The 14690-nt window shown below is 37.5% G+C and overlaps 1 protein-coding gene across 1 annotated transcript in view; it reads left to right on the top strand.

Annotated features, from left to right (window-relative positions):
- The window catches only part of LOC116747184 (fibrous sheath-interacting protein 2-like), a 65553-nt gene that overhangs the window by 23448 nt on the left and 27415 nt on the right, over nucleotides 1-14690 (top strand). Inside the window, 11 exon segments of the mRNA XM_032618974.1 lie at nucleotides 4613-4828; nucleotides 4830-5001; nucleotides 5004-6012; nucleotides 6014-7074; nucleotides 7077-8262; nucleotides 8264-9656; nucleotides 9659-9790; nucleotides 10139-10518; nucleotides 10520-11388; nucleotides 11434-11996; nucleotides 11998-13855. Coding sequence (XP_032474865.1) covers nucleotides 4613-4828; nucleotides 4830-5001; nucleotides 5004-6012; nucleotides 6014-7074; nucleotides 7077-8262; nucleotides 8264-9656; nucleotides 9659-9790; nucleotides 10139-10518; nucleotides 10520-11388; nucleotides 11434-11996; nucleotides 11998-13855 — 8839 coding nt within the window.

The following is a 14690-nucleotide window of genomic DNA, read 5'->3' as shown; positions in this document are numbered from 1 at the left end:
AGGTTATATTTATAGTTTTATGACATAGCAAGTTAAACGGTGAAAACTGTGCCTTATCTTTGGGGCTTCTAAACTAATTATCATTAATATCACTGCCCTCTTTATTTAAGAAGTAGAGAGTTGGCAGTACAAATGACCTAAACCTTAGATGCTTTAGTAGCATCAACCTATTAGGGAAAACCACCTAAGACTAGGGAAAAGTGGATGGAATATTATGGCACTCCTAGAATTGTTGTGGAACTTTCCAACATAACAGTGAGTTCATTTGCATGTTTCTGCTCAATTGACTCCAAAGAGAAACTGATAATTCATTGCAAATTGCAGATTTGTATCCAATATTACAACTAGTTTCTGTGGTCTTATATTAAGGCTTTTCTGATCTATATGGTTAGTTTTGTTCTCAGTTCTGTGCTATTTCCTTTTATCTAAATGCATGCCTTTGGGACAGAAAGTCTGTGGGGAGAAGTAGAAACATACACAGGACTCCACTTGCTGCCTGTGGTATAAGATAGGGAGAGCAGAAAAAAAGAATCTGGGTGCATTGGATTGCAGAGGATCTACAAAAAAGAAATTGTGCTGGAGTTGGCCTAAGAAACTGGGTCTTAGAAAAATGAATGAAGCCAAAGGATAGGAATTATGTCACTGATGTGAGCATTCATGTTCTAGGTTCTATATTGCAAAAAGGTATTAGTCTGTGGATGGGCTATTGATGCCTAACCCTAACTGAGACCTTTTCCTGCTAGGATTTAGGTTGTAATTTCACAGTCTGACTGTATGTCTCAAAATTAAATTGTTAGGCCTTGGAGGAAAAAGTAAATTTGATAACATAAAGGCAGGACAAGTAAAAATGAAAATAGAAGCACCATGTTTCCTTTAAGAAGGTCAAGAAGAAGAGAGGCAAGGGATCCATGGAGGCAGAAAAATGTGAAAGTAAATCATAATTAGTCTTAGGCCTTGATTTTTTTAAACTTTTTGTTATTATTCTATAATTTACATGATTTTGTTGTTCTCTTGCTACAATTTAGTAAAATATAATTTTGGTTCCATGTAGTAGGTCATAACAAGTAATTCTGATTAGAACACAGAATAGAATATTGTGATACCTAGAAAAGGGCTCCATCTAATTTGGTATTGCATATGATCTGAAACCCGTTATTTTAATCTATCATTGTCAGTGGATCATCCATAGATCTTTTCCTACTGTGGGGCAAGGAGAGGAGATTAGGAATTTTGAGGAGGTGGGTAGAAAGTGAATTATCAGAAAGCTCTGATCAAGCAGGACAGGCAGAAAGGACTAGCCCATCCCCTCTCTCGCCAACCCCATCCACGCTCTTCTCAACTCACTACAGAACAAACATGGCTAAGGTGGATCAACAGTGGTAATATCAGATAGGTGTTAGTTTACTCAGCACCTATTATTCTACTCTTTATGCAGCAATTACTCTACTCCTCTGAGTAATTAATAGAGCATGTCCTATACCCAGGGGCCAATTTCTAAGTAAGAGGCTAAATAGGAGGGTTAGATAAAAAAATAAAGCTTATTCTTCTCTGTGAATTGCTGGGGAGGGAAAAAAAACTCCCAAGCACAAAGCGGGTAATCTGATTCAATGATTAGGAAATTGGAGGAAAGTTACATAAATTATTAACCATAAGAAATAAAATCAATCTCTTTTTACTTTTTCAGGCAACAAGACTGCCATCAAAATCACTGTCAAGAAAAAGTATGTACGATGAAACTCACTGATAAAGCAATTAACTATATTTTCTAATATGTTATTAGAGAAAAATCTGTGAATCAGACAACCAGCAAAATCATCTGCTGATATTAGTCAGTTTCCCTCTTTGCCTTTTTCTCTTCCTTGCCTTTCACTCTCAGTTAATCTTGAGTTTTACAGAGGTCCAAAATTATTGTTAAAAGAGTTGTTGTTAAGGGGGGTACAAAGTTACTGTTATTGGCCTTTTGCCCAGGGGGCTCAGGAGGGTAGATTGGCGGAGGCTTAGGAGGGTTAATCATCACGGGGAAAGCATCACATACCACAAACCCACTCCACAATGGGAAGACATTAAGGGAAATACCTTTGCAGACCCCTGCAGATCTGGCTCAGGGCTGAACATCCTGCCCCTCAGGCAGGTGAGCCAGGATGCCTAGATCTGTCTCTTAATTCTCCTGGGAGTAAGAAGAGTCTTACGATAGCTACTCCATCAAAAGAAGGGACCTGGTCACAAGAGAGCTGCAACTTGGGCCAGGCAGAGAAGAGGGTAAATTTGATAAGCCCCAACTCTGGGGCTAGACAGAGGAATCATGAACAAGAAAGGGGTTCAGGGGAGTAGCACACTCACACACTCTTTCACACATACACCTGATCAATTCATAGAATGTGCAACAAACACAAAGGCTGAGACATACTGGCACCAAAACGATATTTCTTGGTTTAATAGTATAGTGAAAATGAGCTGAATAATCAGGTTCTACTTATCGCATTTCACTTCATTAAAAACTTGATGAATGTCCCAATTTTATATGTCAAAGTTGGACATGCTTCTTCTCGGCTACCCTAAGAGTAGTAATGTAGGTCTGCTGTACATTATCTCTGGTGATAAGAAAATAATATATATTGAAATTCTTAGCTCATATGTATTGGAACGGATTTAGATCAATTTAGACCAAGAAGGTGAGTAACTTACTTATTAATGTTTAAACGTTATTCTTAGAAGTGTTTGATTTAGGACATTTTACATAAGTAAAACAAGTCTTTTTCAACCATATGCTGTCATTTCAAACTATGTTTTTCAAACTCAGTAGCCATTTTCTGGTCTGCACAATAGGTGAAAAAAAAATACATTACGAGAGCTAGATAGTAGTGATGTTTGTGCAACATTGTCAATGTACCTAATGCTGCTGAACTATACACTTTAAAATGGTAAATTTTACGTTATGTGTATTTTATCACAATAAAAAATGCATTAGGAGATTTGGGAAATGGACTCGAATAAAACAGCTTTTCCTTGAAGCATCCCTCAAACCTTCTCTAATGGGTCAGGAGAGAATATGCTACATACAGCAAGGTGTTAACTTTGATTGTTGGCCTAAACCTGAACAATCTGGGGCTACCTTTGGAGATAATTCTGAGGCAACAACAACATTATAGGGAATCGGGTGCCCAAATGCCAGGATATCAAACAATGCACAGCTAAAATGCCACGCATCCAGCCTTTGCTGCCACTGACTTGTAGCCACAGCCTTGAGAAGTAGAGTTCCTGTGGAAGGTACACACTCCTGGTCTGGCTGTCTTGAGGATAACAACTTTAAAAAGAATACTGTTTTATTATAGGCAAAAGGATTTTTATGATCCCAAAATATATCTGCAATAAGTACACATACATAAACAATTATAGAGTTTGGCAGGTGCACTTTGCATCTGCCCCTGGTCCAGTCTAAGCTGTAACAGTGAGCGTAATTAACCATGAGGAAATGGCCATTCAAGTCTGGTCCCTGGGTTTCTACTTCAGCTCATACTAAAAGAGCCCCAACTTCCCTCCACTGCTTAGCCTTCTGGCCCTTTGAGTACGAGTTCTGGCTCAACCTTTTTTCCTTCCGAAATTAATGTGCTTCTTTATTTCTTGAGCTGTCCTCTGCCTCCCAATCCAAGACAGTTTGCACTGATAATCTTTCGTTGGACCTAAGCCTGTTCATTTCCCTTAAATCATCAGTGCTAACCGTTGCCCATTGATTAAACTTTAACAACTAGCTGTAGTCATTTGCATATATAAACACAGTCAATTGACAGAGGAAGGCAGCAACAGGCCAGCCACAGAACCCACAGGCTGATCCCTCCACTATGGGGCTTCATTTTTTACCCTCATCTCCGAGCTAAACGGATGCCTAAGTAAAAGGAGGCTATATCCACAAAGGCACATAAATGTTTGAACTGCAAATTTGTTTCATGAAATAGTTTGTTAGAGGTAACCTGGTTTGTATTTTTAAGAAATACTGCTTGGGTCATAAACACAGTCTTACTTCTTGCCAGGGCATTTGTTTTCTACGAGCCTAGACACCCATTTGGCTGTTTTTTTTTTTTTTTTTTTTAACCAGGAAGCCATTTATCCTCAGCAATAAACTTTTATAGTTCCAAGGGATTTGGGGGTTTTCTTCTGCTTTATTTTATTTTAATGGGTGTACTATTTTATTAACACTTAAATTTCACCAACAATGAGCTCAAGTATATGCTAGCCCTATGTTCAGATTTTTGAAACAAAGATAAAATGGACAGACAGCTTTAAGGGTGCAATGTATTTAACACTACACAATATATTCAACAATTAGACAATCTCGGTGGTGGTATAACTATACACTTAGGAGCACAAGTATAGGGTCCAAGGGATTTTGAATCAAAGAAAATCTTATTCAAAAAACAGATCACAGCCACAGAGAATAAACCAACTTGAAACTAATCTGGTGTTCTAAATAGATTTCCTATGTTCTCTCTATACACTGTGGCTGGATTGTAGCTATGCATTGTTTGATAAAAGGAATTAAAGGTTAGTCCCTGTCCCTAAAATAGAGTAAATTCATATGTGATTTTCCTTGTACTCCCGCTCACCTCCTTTCCAGATAACTTCTGAAGAACTGAACAGTATAATTCAAAATATAATGACCTGCGTTGTGGCTGCAGTGACTAGTGTATTATATCCAGCCATCACAAAATATGAAGAAAGGTCGCGAAATATTACATACCCAATGCCTGATGACTCTACCCTCTCTTCTGATAGTGAGAGTTGCTGTAGCACATGCCGTGAAACATTTCTATATGAAACAAGTAAGACAGATGGTTCAGGCAGAGCCCTGTGCAGAGGCAGCTGACAAGTCAATAGGGCAACCAGTGGCACCGTCAAAATCATCTTCTGCCCATAAAGAAAGAACAGATGTAGAAAGAACATATCATAAGAAAGAACACTCGGAAAAGAAACCTAAAACCCCCAAACCTAAATATAATGAGAAATCTGAACCCCCCCCAAGCTTAAAACCTGTAAATCCAATAGTCACCTTGTTGCACTGATTGAAACAGGCACAAGGAAATGTAAAGATGCTACCACTGAAACAGATGGCTTAGAACGCCCACTGTCTCCTGATGAAAAAGCAAAAGCTGTAAATGAGATGCAGGAGTTAAGTGATGTTTTACTTAACTTTAAATATCACCTAAAAAAGGAAACTGAGTTGATTTTAGAAAACATTTTTCATGAAATGGTGTCTGAATTAACCCAGACAATCCCCACCCTTTCCTTTGTTACGGCCGAAGCTGTGGTTGACCAAACTGACACTGACAAAGGAGACTTGCTCTCCAGTGTTGATATTTCCTCAGCAGCTGCTGAAATTATGGAAAATGTGCTTGAGAAGCTACAGTCTGCAGTTGAGAAAAAATGTACCGAGGAATTTTCACAAGAAAATGTATCCGTTCACTTTAAATCAAACTTAGTCAGTGGAGAACATTTCATTTCTCCAAAAGAAAAAACTTCAAAAGCTTCACTGCCCTATGCTTTGGAAAACATGAATGATATTGCAGAGAATATGGTTCATGTGATTTTAGAAAAGCTGACGGCTCTTGCATCTTCTAAGCAAAGTGAACTTTTTCGTCTTGAAATCACAACTGAACTGGCTTATCAGCAACACAGGGAAGATCCAACATATACATTCCTTCAAAGAGCCAGCAAAAGGAAATCCAGTGTTGAACCTGATGCTGCCAATTTGATTGGCAAGGAAGAAATACAAAATTCAGTGTCAAATATTTTTTCCCAGTTCTCTCTGGTTGGTTATATAGAGGAAGCAATCAGCACTATACTAGGCTATATACAAATTGGACTTAACAATGAAAGGCTCATTGCAACTGAAGAAACAGTGATCATCCTTCAGCTACTTGATGATATCTTGGCTTAGCTACATCAGACAACAGTGAAAACAGATGTCCAAAAGAGTAGACACTCCAGAATGAGCAGTCCTTCTGGCACTGAAGAAGACAACACTCACCAGCACTAGAGTAACTAATGCTCCTAGGTATGTGTGCCTAGTTCCACCTATTAATGTTCCTGGTATGGCTCTTTACTCTGAAGACGAAAATGAAGAAATAGACAAAATTGTAGAAAATGTATTGATTTCATCTATCAAAGATGAAAAAGCAAAATTACAAGAACAGGTTCCTGATCACTGGTTAACAAAGGAAAATGCTGGTTTTAAACACAAAAGCAATATGAACTTACCTACAAAGCCTGCTTATCAAGACAAAGTAGTATTTCACGATCAGGGATTAAATACTGATCTTCCAACTTTTAATAGTAAGGACCTTTTTAAGGACAAGCCTGGTGTGAATAAAGACATTTTACTTTTCAGCCAAGAAGAAACGTATCAAATACAAAAAGCTTTAGAAAATATAGTTAGAAGTATTTTAGCACAGATGCTCAAAGATATATCTTCTGGGCTCTCTGAACACTTAGACTATAAAAATGGTAGAGAGGCTTCACTTCTTACCTCAGGAAAACCACAAGATCTGTCACATCAAGAATGGATGGAGCAGATGTTCTCTGTGTCAGAAATCCATACGGTAGCTCAAGATATTATAGACGCTGTATTAAAAATACTTCACATGGCTTCTAGTCACATTATTGGACATTCTTCATCAGTACATCAAACTTCTCTAGATAATACTGACATACCAAATAAAGAGCCATTAGCAACATGGTTTGAGAGTAAACAGAAGAAATTTTTATCTGCACTTGGTGTAGACGCTACAAAACATACCTGGTTAGAACCTGGAGCAAGTGGCTCGACATCTGAACCTGTAGATCACATTAATGATAAGATCATTAACACGATTTTTAAGAAGTTGAACTCATTTGTTTGTCCAAAATTACAAAACTGCTTCAAACCAGAAAGCCATGCTGCCCATTCAAAGCCTGCGCCTGACAAGAAATCTTTGTCTCGATCTCACCTTAGTGTTTACCCAATTAAAGTGATAAAAATTGTTTTGGATGCTATCCAGGAAGAACTACAATACAATAAGAAAAATCTAAATCTTAGCGGGGTAGCCCTCCCAAGAATTTTAGAGGTAGAGGATTTTTCACTGACACCGAAAATGAATTAGACTCTGTTGTCACAAAGCTAAGTAATGACATTATGACAAGTTCATTAGCAACTTGCATTTGTGAGGTGTTAAGTGGAAACACAGATAAAAGCAATATTTTACTCCCTTCAGATAAACTAAGGTCTAAAATCTCATATGGAACTGGTGGCATTGATCAACAAAAACTTTTGCCTTCTCATTGCCAGCACATGCAGGAGGAAGTTCACCAATGTACTAGATTGCAAGTGTTAGACAGAATTGGAGATACCTTATATGACATGTTATGCAAGCTCATAGGAGACCATCCACATTCTCCCCTACCTGATGAGCAAAATACAGAGAGGATCAATGAGAATTTGAGAACAACCAGTACATTGCAGTCCAATATTAAGCTAATTTCTCATACAATTCTAGAAGGTATTGTTTCAAAATTATGTGGTGTTGAGATAGATTGCATTTTCAAAAATTCAGAATTTAAAGCTATCTCAGAGTATATTGACACTGACAGCCTGTCATTTGCTTTGCTTCTTGAGGAAATGAGCAGAGGCTCTGACATAATCTTCAGCATGGTGCCCAATGTGACCTGGCCAGGTAGCCAAGAGGTGACTAACAAAAAGGGAAAAACTACTGCCCCCAAAACAGGAACCACAAAAGAAAAGCATCTAAATAAACTGAAAATCATGGCTTCAGATATCCTTAAAATGGTTTTTGCTAAATTGGAAGGGTTTGCCAATGGAAATTTAGAAACTCTGGACGCTATAATCAGTGGAAATAAAAAGAACAGCAGGACATACTGGGAAAGTGAAAATACCAACATTTGTGCTAACACACGTGAAAAACAATTGCAGTGGACTTTATACATGCATGCAAAGAAAGTGTCAAGTACTATTTTGAAAGCTATTCAAACTGAATTAAACGTGAGCTTGCCAGATTTGGAAACATGTATAAGCAAGCCACTACAAGAGAAACAAACGCTTAAGAACTTAGTCAATTTCATTTTGGATGCAATTTCTCCAGATATCTTTAATGAAACTGAACCAGAAGAGAGAGGCATTGAAAATTATAGATACAGGCCAACCTATGGAAATTTTCTTCCTGGAGGAGCTGACCCAGAGTCATATCTAGAAGACCCTGCAGAAACAGAAAGAAAGTGCTGAAGAGGAAAGACCAACAGAAGAAGAAACTAAATCAGATTCTCTTAAGCAACAGGAACTCGAAAGAACGTTAAAGAAATTTGAAGTAGAACTCAAAGAGCTACAAAAGTCCCCAGTCGTGCCCATTATAAGAAATATTTTGAATGAAATTTTTCAGAATGATTTAATTGATCAACCAAATGTGCTTCCTCTTCCCCAGTCCCATTTATGTGACATTCCTCATGCTGGTGATGAGCCACTTGCTCAAACGTCTGTTCAACCCCTGGATAAAACAATGGGCCCTTTAGTGTCTGAAGCGGATGTAACCATTGTTGCAGATAATGTTGTTAGAACCATATTTCAAAAACTTTATTCTGCTGCTATGACAGATAGAAATGAAAATTAAAATAGGTTTAATACTATCACCTTTCCAGCAAATATCTCTTTTACTGAACATACCAGTGGAGGAAAGTCCCCTGTTTATTCTACCATACTGGACAGAAATCCGTGTACACTTCAGTCCACATTCAATATTGGTAAACTGACCAAAATAAATGTAGTTGAAGATATTATACAGTCAGTATTAACAAAGTTAGAAACATTTGCTAGTACCAAAGTAAAAGCCCTCTTTTGTCCTCTTATCAATTTCACAGTTCCAATGGCTTTACCTTTACAGCAGGATGAGACTGCTTCAAGCCAACCATGCTTATCAACCAAAGATTCATATTCTGATGACCAATTTTCTTGGTGCTCAGTGAATCATAATAAATCAGGAAAGACCACCTCAATATGTCAACTGAGTGCCTCTAAATTAAATATATATGCAACAGAAGTGGCTAGACAAATTTTACAAGGAAGCAAACGTAAGTTAGATAAAGAAATAAAAACTCCATTCTTAACTCATAATGTTGTGGCTTCTGAAAGTATTCCAAGTCAGGTTGTTAACACAATGTTAGATATTGTGTCTACTAAAGGCAAATATGAAAAGAATATATTTGACAGAGAGACTGATCCAGGTCGGCCAGAAGATATTGTTGAAAAGCTGTTCAATAAAAGTGATTATCGAGAAAAACTTCAATGTCAAATACTAGATACCATTGAAGGTATCTTAATTGACATCTGTGAGGAAACAATAGATGAGAATAATCTCCCATTTGCTGTATCCACTCTTAAATGTAATGTAAGTGGGAGACATTTAGAAACAAACTCTGAAAGGGACCCCGAGTATGCAAATAAGGCTATTCTTAGGCTTTTAGTTCCTAAGGAGTATGTTGCTATGATTTCCAACGGTATGGTGGATATTGTTCTTCAAAATCTCACTTCTGCTATCATGCTTGCAGTAAATGCAAAGGATTCTATTTCTCCAAGACTGCCTCTGATATTTTCTGACGCATTTCCCATAGCAGAGGTCAACAATCTCCTGTTATAGACTCAATGAATGAAAGGAAAAGGGAGAGATTTCCATTTGCAAGAAATGAAAGAGATGTACAGCTGAAATCAGCTTATTCTGATGATAATCAGACAACTGTACTTAAGAAACAAGATGCCGGACTTCCCTGGTGGCGCAGTGGTTAAGAATCCGCCTGCCAATGCAGGGGACATGGGTTCGAGCCCTGGTCGGGGAAGATCCCACATGCCGCAGAGGAACTAAGCCCGTGTGCCACAACTACTGAGCTTGCGCTCTAGAGCCTGCGTGCCACAACTACCGAAGCCCGGGCACCTAAAGCCCGTGCTCCGCAACAAGAGAAGCCACTGCAATGAGGAAGCCTGCGCACCGCACGGAAGAGCAGCCTCCGCTCGCCGCAACTAGAGAAAGCCCGCGTGCAGCAGTGAAGACCCAACACAGCCAAAAAATAATAATAAAATAAAAATTTTTTAAAAAAAGAAAGAAAGAAACAAGATGCCAAGAAATCTGCTCCTGAGCCATGTGAGGAAAATGCTCATTTCATTACTAAAACTATTTTGAATAGATTAAAATCTTTTGCCACAGAAAGAATAGATTTGCTACTTATTCCTCATACGGAGACTAGAGAAAAACCATATGTTGGATCAGAATTTACAAATTGTAAACAAGATGACAGCGTAATTCTTGAATCAAACCAAATGCCATTAGATATGAATATCCTGAAAATATCAACAGCTAAAACCGTTCTCAGTCAACAAGTCACAAATTACATATTTGCTAATTTCAGAGAAAAACATGGACCTGCAATTCATGTATCACAAGCTAGTCTTAAGGAATATGCTGACATAATCGCCAGTACCATTTTGACACATGAAAAATGACATATACCTAGAAATCCAAAAGATGTATACATATCAAAACAATACTTCATTCCAAGAAAACATCATTGCAAGTGAAACTGTCAACAACATCTTAAAGAGTTTACATGATAAAATATCTTTAAAGGCAAGTAGCTTTTACTCAAAGCAGGACCCTGGTCTTTTTACACAACTAACTGTACAAAATGAAATATTGCCTGGTCAAAGAAAAATGGAAGACAACACTGAACTGCCTCTCTTTTCAAAATGCTCAGATCAAAACCAAATTATATCAGAAGGAGAAAACCAGAGAAGGACTTTGGAAGAAATATTTAGAAATGGAGAATCTGGACAGGAAAAAATAACTTCTTTGTTAAGTGTAGTTAAGGATATTTTAAAGAAGGTATATCAAAGGGTAATGGAAGATACAGACCATTGGCCTCCATTTAATGAACTCCCCCACTTTATATCTGATTCTAAAATTAAAACATCAGCACAAAAAAAAGCTTTCCAGTCACATATAAACAGTGTCGCAAATGACATAGTTGAACGTGTTTTCAGAAAAATGTTCTCAATAATTATGACATCTTCATATGAAAACAGTGAGACCAGGGGAGAATTGGAAGCATCTGGCAATGAAGAACTGCTGATGAATCCATCGTGCTTTAGAGAATTGAAACAAGCAGAAAAAAGAAGTGTTCCCCCTGAACCTGTGATACCACAAGTTTATCCTTACACAGGTATTGGAAGTGTCACTTCATTGGAAAACATTTTATTGCAATTTTCTCCATTGCGACTGGGTGAACAATTGGTCCAAAAGGTTCTCAAAAAGATCACAGATTTTGCTTTGCTGAATCTAGAAGAGAGTTCATCCCTTAAAGGTCAATCTGATGAAATTCGACATCTGAGGCCATGCAGTTCTAAAGCTAGCCCCAAGGGCAGCCCTAAGGCAAGTTTTAAAACAAATTTTAAAACAAAATCAAAAGTTACCTCTTTGGCTAAATTTGGAACAAAACCACAGCTAGGACCTGGTGGAGCTAAAGCCAAAAGCAAAACCACGTTAGGTCTTAGAGAGAAGACTCTAAGAGGCAACCAGTCCAAGACTTCCATTGGGCTACCGGGTCTGCTATCCATAGGGGATGCCAAAAATCTCTCAGTGAGAGCAAAACTCCCCACTGTGGAGCTAAAAATGTATTCCAGGGATATAGTAAGTAATATTCTGGAAACAACTGTGAATGAATTTCAAGAGGTGAGGCAAAATAAAGCAATGGTAAATGTAAACACTTTACCTTCTGATCAAATTGAGATAGCAAGTGAAATAGTTGATGCAGTTTTGCAAGGATTATACACTACGAAGAATAATTTGGCCCATCCAATAAAAGGCTCATACTCAGATGATCTCAAACTTTCACAGGGATATTTTAGTACAATCTCTTTTGCAAATCCAGAAGCCCATTTCTCTTCGGAGAATGTTTCTTCACAACTAGAAAAAAATCTTTCCTAAAGAAAATATTTTTAAACAAATGTTTGATAAATGGCAAACAGAACCAAGTGACGTGGATAATGAAAAATATAAGCTATCGACGATAGCTGAGGCTGCTTTGAATGAAATTTCAATGAAAGCAAAAGAATTAGAACAATCTGTTTCACTTTTAAGTTTGTCAGTTCTTGAGCCTTGTGAAAGCAGGCACCATAATTTTAAAAGAGCTGCTTCTAGAGTTGAGGATTCCCAAACACAAATTAATACATTTGGCCAGGAAATTGTTGAAAAACTATTCGAAAAATTAGAGTTGTGCTTCTTGACTCAGATGTTCACAACAGATAGTAAAGAAACCCTAGAAAGCAAGAAAGAAACTGCTGCTACAAGTAAACGTAGTTCCTTGAGAACAAACAATCTCAAGTATGTACCATATTATAACACAAAGTTATATTTGCTCAAGAGATAAATTGCTCAAGAGATCTTGGAAGGGGTTCTGAACACCTTAGAGTCATTTGTAGACCTACAGTTTAAACATGTCTCTACATATGCTTTTTCCGAAATTGTGAGAACACCTATTGAAAACTTTTCTGCTGTGCAAAGGAAACCATTAATGAAAATAATATTGCCCAAGTTACAAACACTGAATAAATTTCCTGATGAATCTAAATCAAGTAGTACGATTTCCCAGGAAAACATACAGAATACCCTTCAACAGCTTTACTCATTCCACTCAGAATTGCTTACTTATACTGTTAATACTGTCAATGACATGCTTAGTATAATTAAGAACAAACTAGACAAAGAAAAATGCCATGAGGAACCATCTTCAATTAGCATGTTTGAAGAAAACATTGTAGCAAGTCAGATCATCAGCACACTGATGGACCAGTGCACTTATTTCTATGAGCTGATGAGCCAAAGCCACCCAAAGGAAAATCTGCTCCAAGGAGCTAAAAATGCCTGCACTGCTAATTGGTCCAGATTTGCAACTGGAATGGGAATGTCCACTTCAAAGTCAAAGGGAATTAGCTTCCGGGATGATCCTCCACAAATCCTTGCCTTGCCTTATTCAGAGAAAGATATGAAAATAAAGGACAAGACTTCCTCAAATATACCTTCAGATGTCAGATACTCTGCAGGAAATTCAACTAAAACCACAGAGCCAATGGAAGGGCTCGAATCTGACCTTAAACCATCATCTTCTAGAAGTGAAGCTCAAGTCTTCAGCCATTTTGATCAAGCTGTGAAAGGATACTGCTCTCTCCTCGAAGGCACCGTCTTACAAAAGCCATCTCAGAAATCTAGTGACTCTGCACAAGCAGCACTAGAGCACCCCATGGCCTTCAGAGAAATGGAAGAAGGTAAAAATCAAAGAATGCTTCACTATGATCCCCCCAAACCAGTTGTTAATCCAAACCAAATACAGACAACCATTTCTCCACTCAAAATATGTTTAGCTGAAGAAAATATTGTCAATACCATGCTGTTGAGTTATGGCCTTTCAAGTCAAACCCCACACACTAACGGAAGTATGAAAACTATGAAGCCATTTTTTGTATCAAAGGAAAGGCCTTTCTCTGTAACGTGTGAAGAACAAAAGGATGAGAAAAGCTTGCTTAAAATATGGGGGAAAAGAAACAGCTATGAAATTGAAGAAGAAAACAAAAGCTTTGTGGCAAGTGGAGAAGATTCCACTTTACTGGAAAAGTGGAAAAATAAGTACCCAAAGTTAGAGAAAATAGCAACTCTCGAAGAGGCTGAGGTCATTGCTTTTGCAGATCAGGAACTGGGACCACATGAAATCCATCTAGTAGCAAGATATGTTACTATATCTGTAGTCACACATTTCAAGAACTTTGAAACCAGAGGTGAGTGAGGACTGACTTACAAAGAGTTGGCATCATTTTAGGGAAAAAAAGTCATTGATAATTTTAAGACTTTTATTTTTAAACCTCACACGCAAGAAGCTACATTCACTGCTTCTCTGAAAATAGCCTTAGATTTGGGGTGGCTGTTTATTTACTTGTGTGTTTTCAACTGGTCAGTATGATAAAAGAAAAAATGTTACCCATTTACATAATTTTTATATGGAGGAGTGTTTTTCAGTTTTCCCTATCTACAGATGAGATTAAATGGGCATAATTTAAGGTGGGATCTTTTGGTTGGGCATGAGGTATGGTTATGAAATGATGTTTTGCTTGGGACATACAACCGCTTTAAAGGCAATTCCCAAACAGAAATTCCAAGAGGGTTTTTTTAAAGTTCTTTAAAAAAAGACTTCTTACATTATAGTCAGACCTCATGCATAGTTAATTGACTGTAATGATCCAACTTCTTTTTGAGGTATACAGTTAAAGTCTTTACAATTATTGATGATAGTTTATAAGAACAGTGGCATTAAACTTCTTGTTCTGTTCATGTTCCAGTGTTCTGACCTAAATCCTTTTTAGGTATAATACTCTAAACCCATGCTTACGAGTATGATATCTGCACTCCCTTTCTATGAATGCTTACATGCATATATTGGGTTGAACCATATGAAATAGCCATTTTTATATGTCAAACATCAGCAGTTTCATTCTGTTCTATTTATTATATACTATTTAGTCCCAAATGGGATAATTAGCTGAATAGCCAAAAATGTTTTCAAGAATTATATGAGACCTCTAGATATCACTGGAATCACTCTAGGGCCTTGTAACA

The sequence above is a fragment of the Phocoena sinus genome, chromosome X (assembly GCF_008692025.1).
Source record: "Phocoena sinus isolate mPhoSin1 chromosome X, mPhoSin1.pri, whole genome shotgun sequence".
Lineage (NCBI taxonomy): Eukaryota > Metazoa > Chordata > Mammalia > Artiodactyla > Phocoenidae > Phocoena > Phocoena sinus.
The sequence above is the reverse complement of the archived record's forward strand: the minus strand, read 5'-3'. Positions and strand labels throughout refer to the sequence as shown.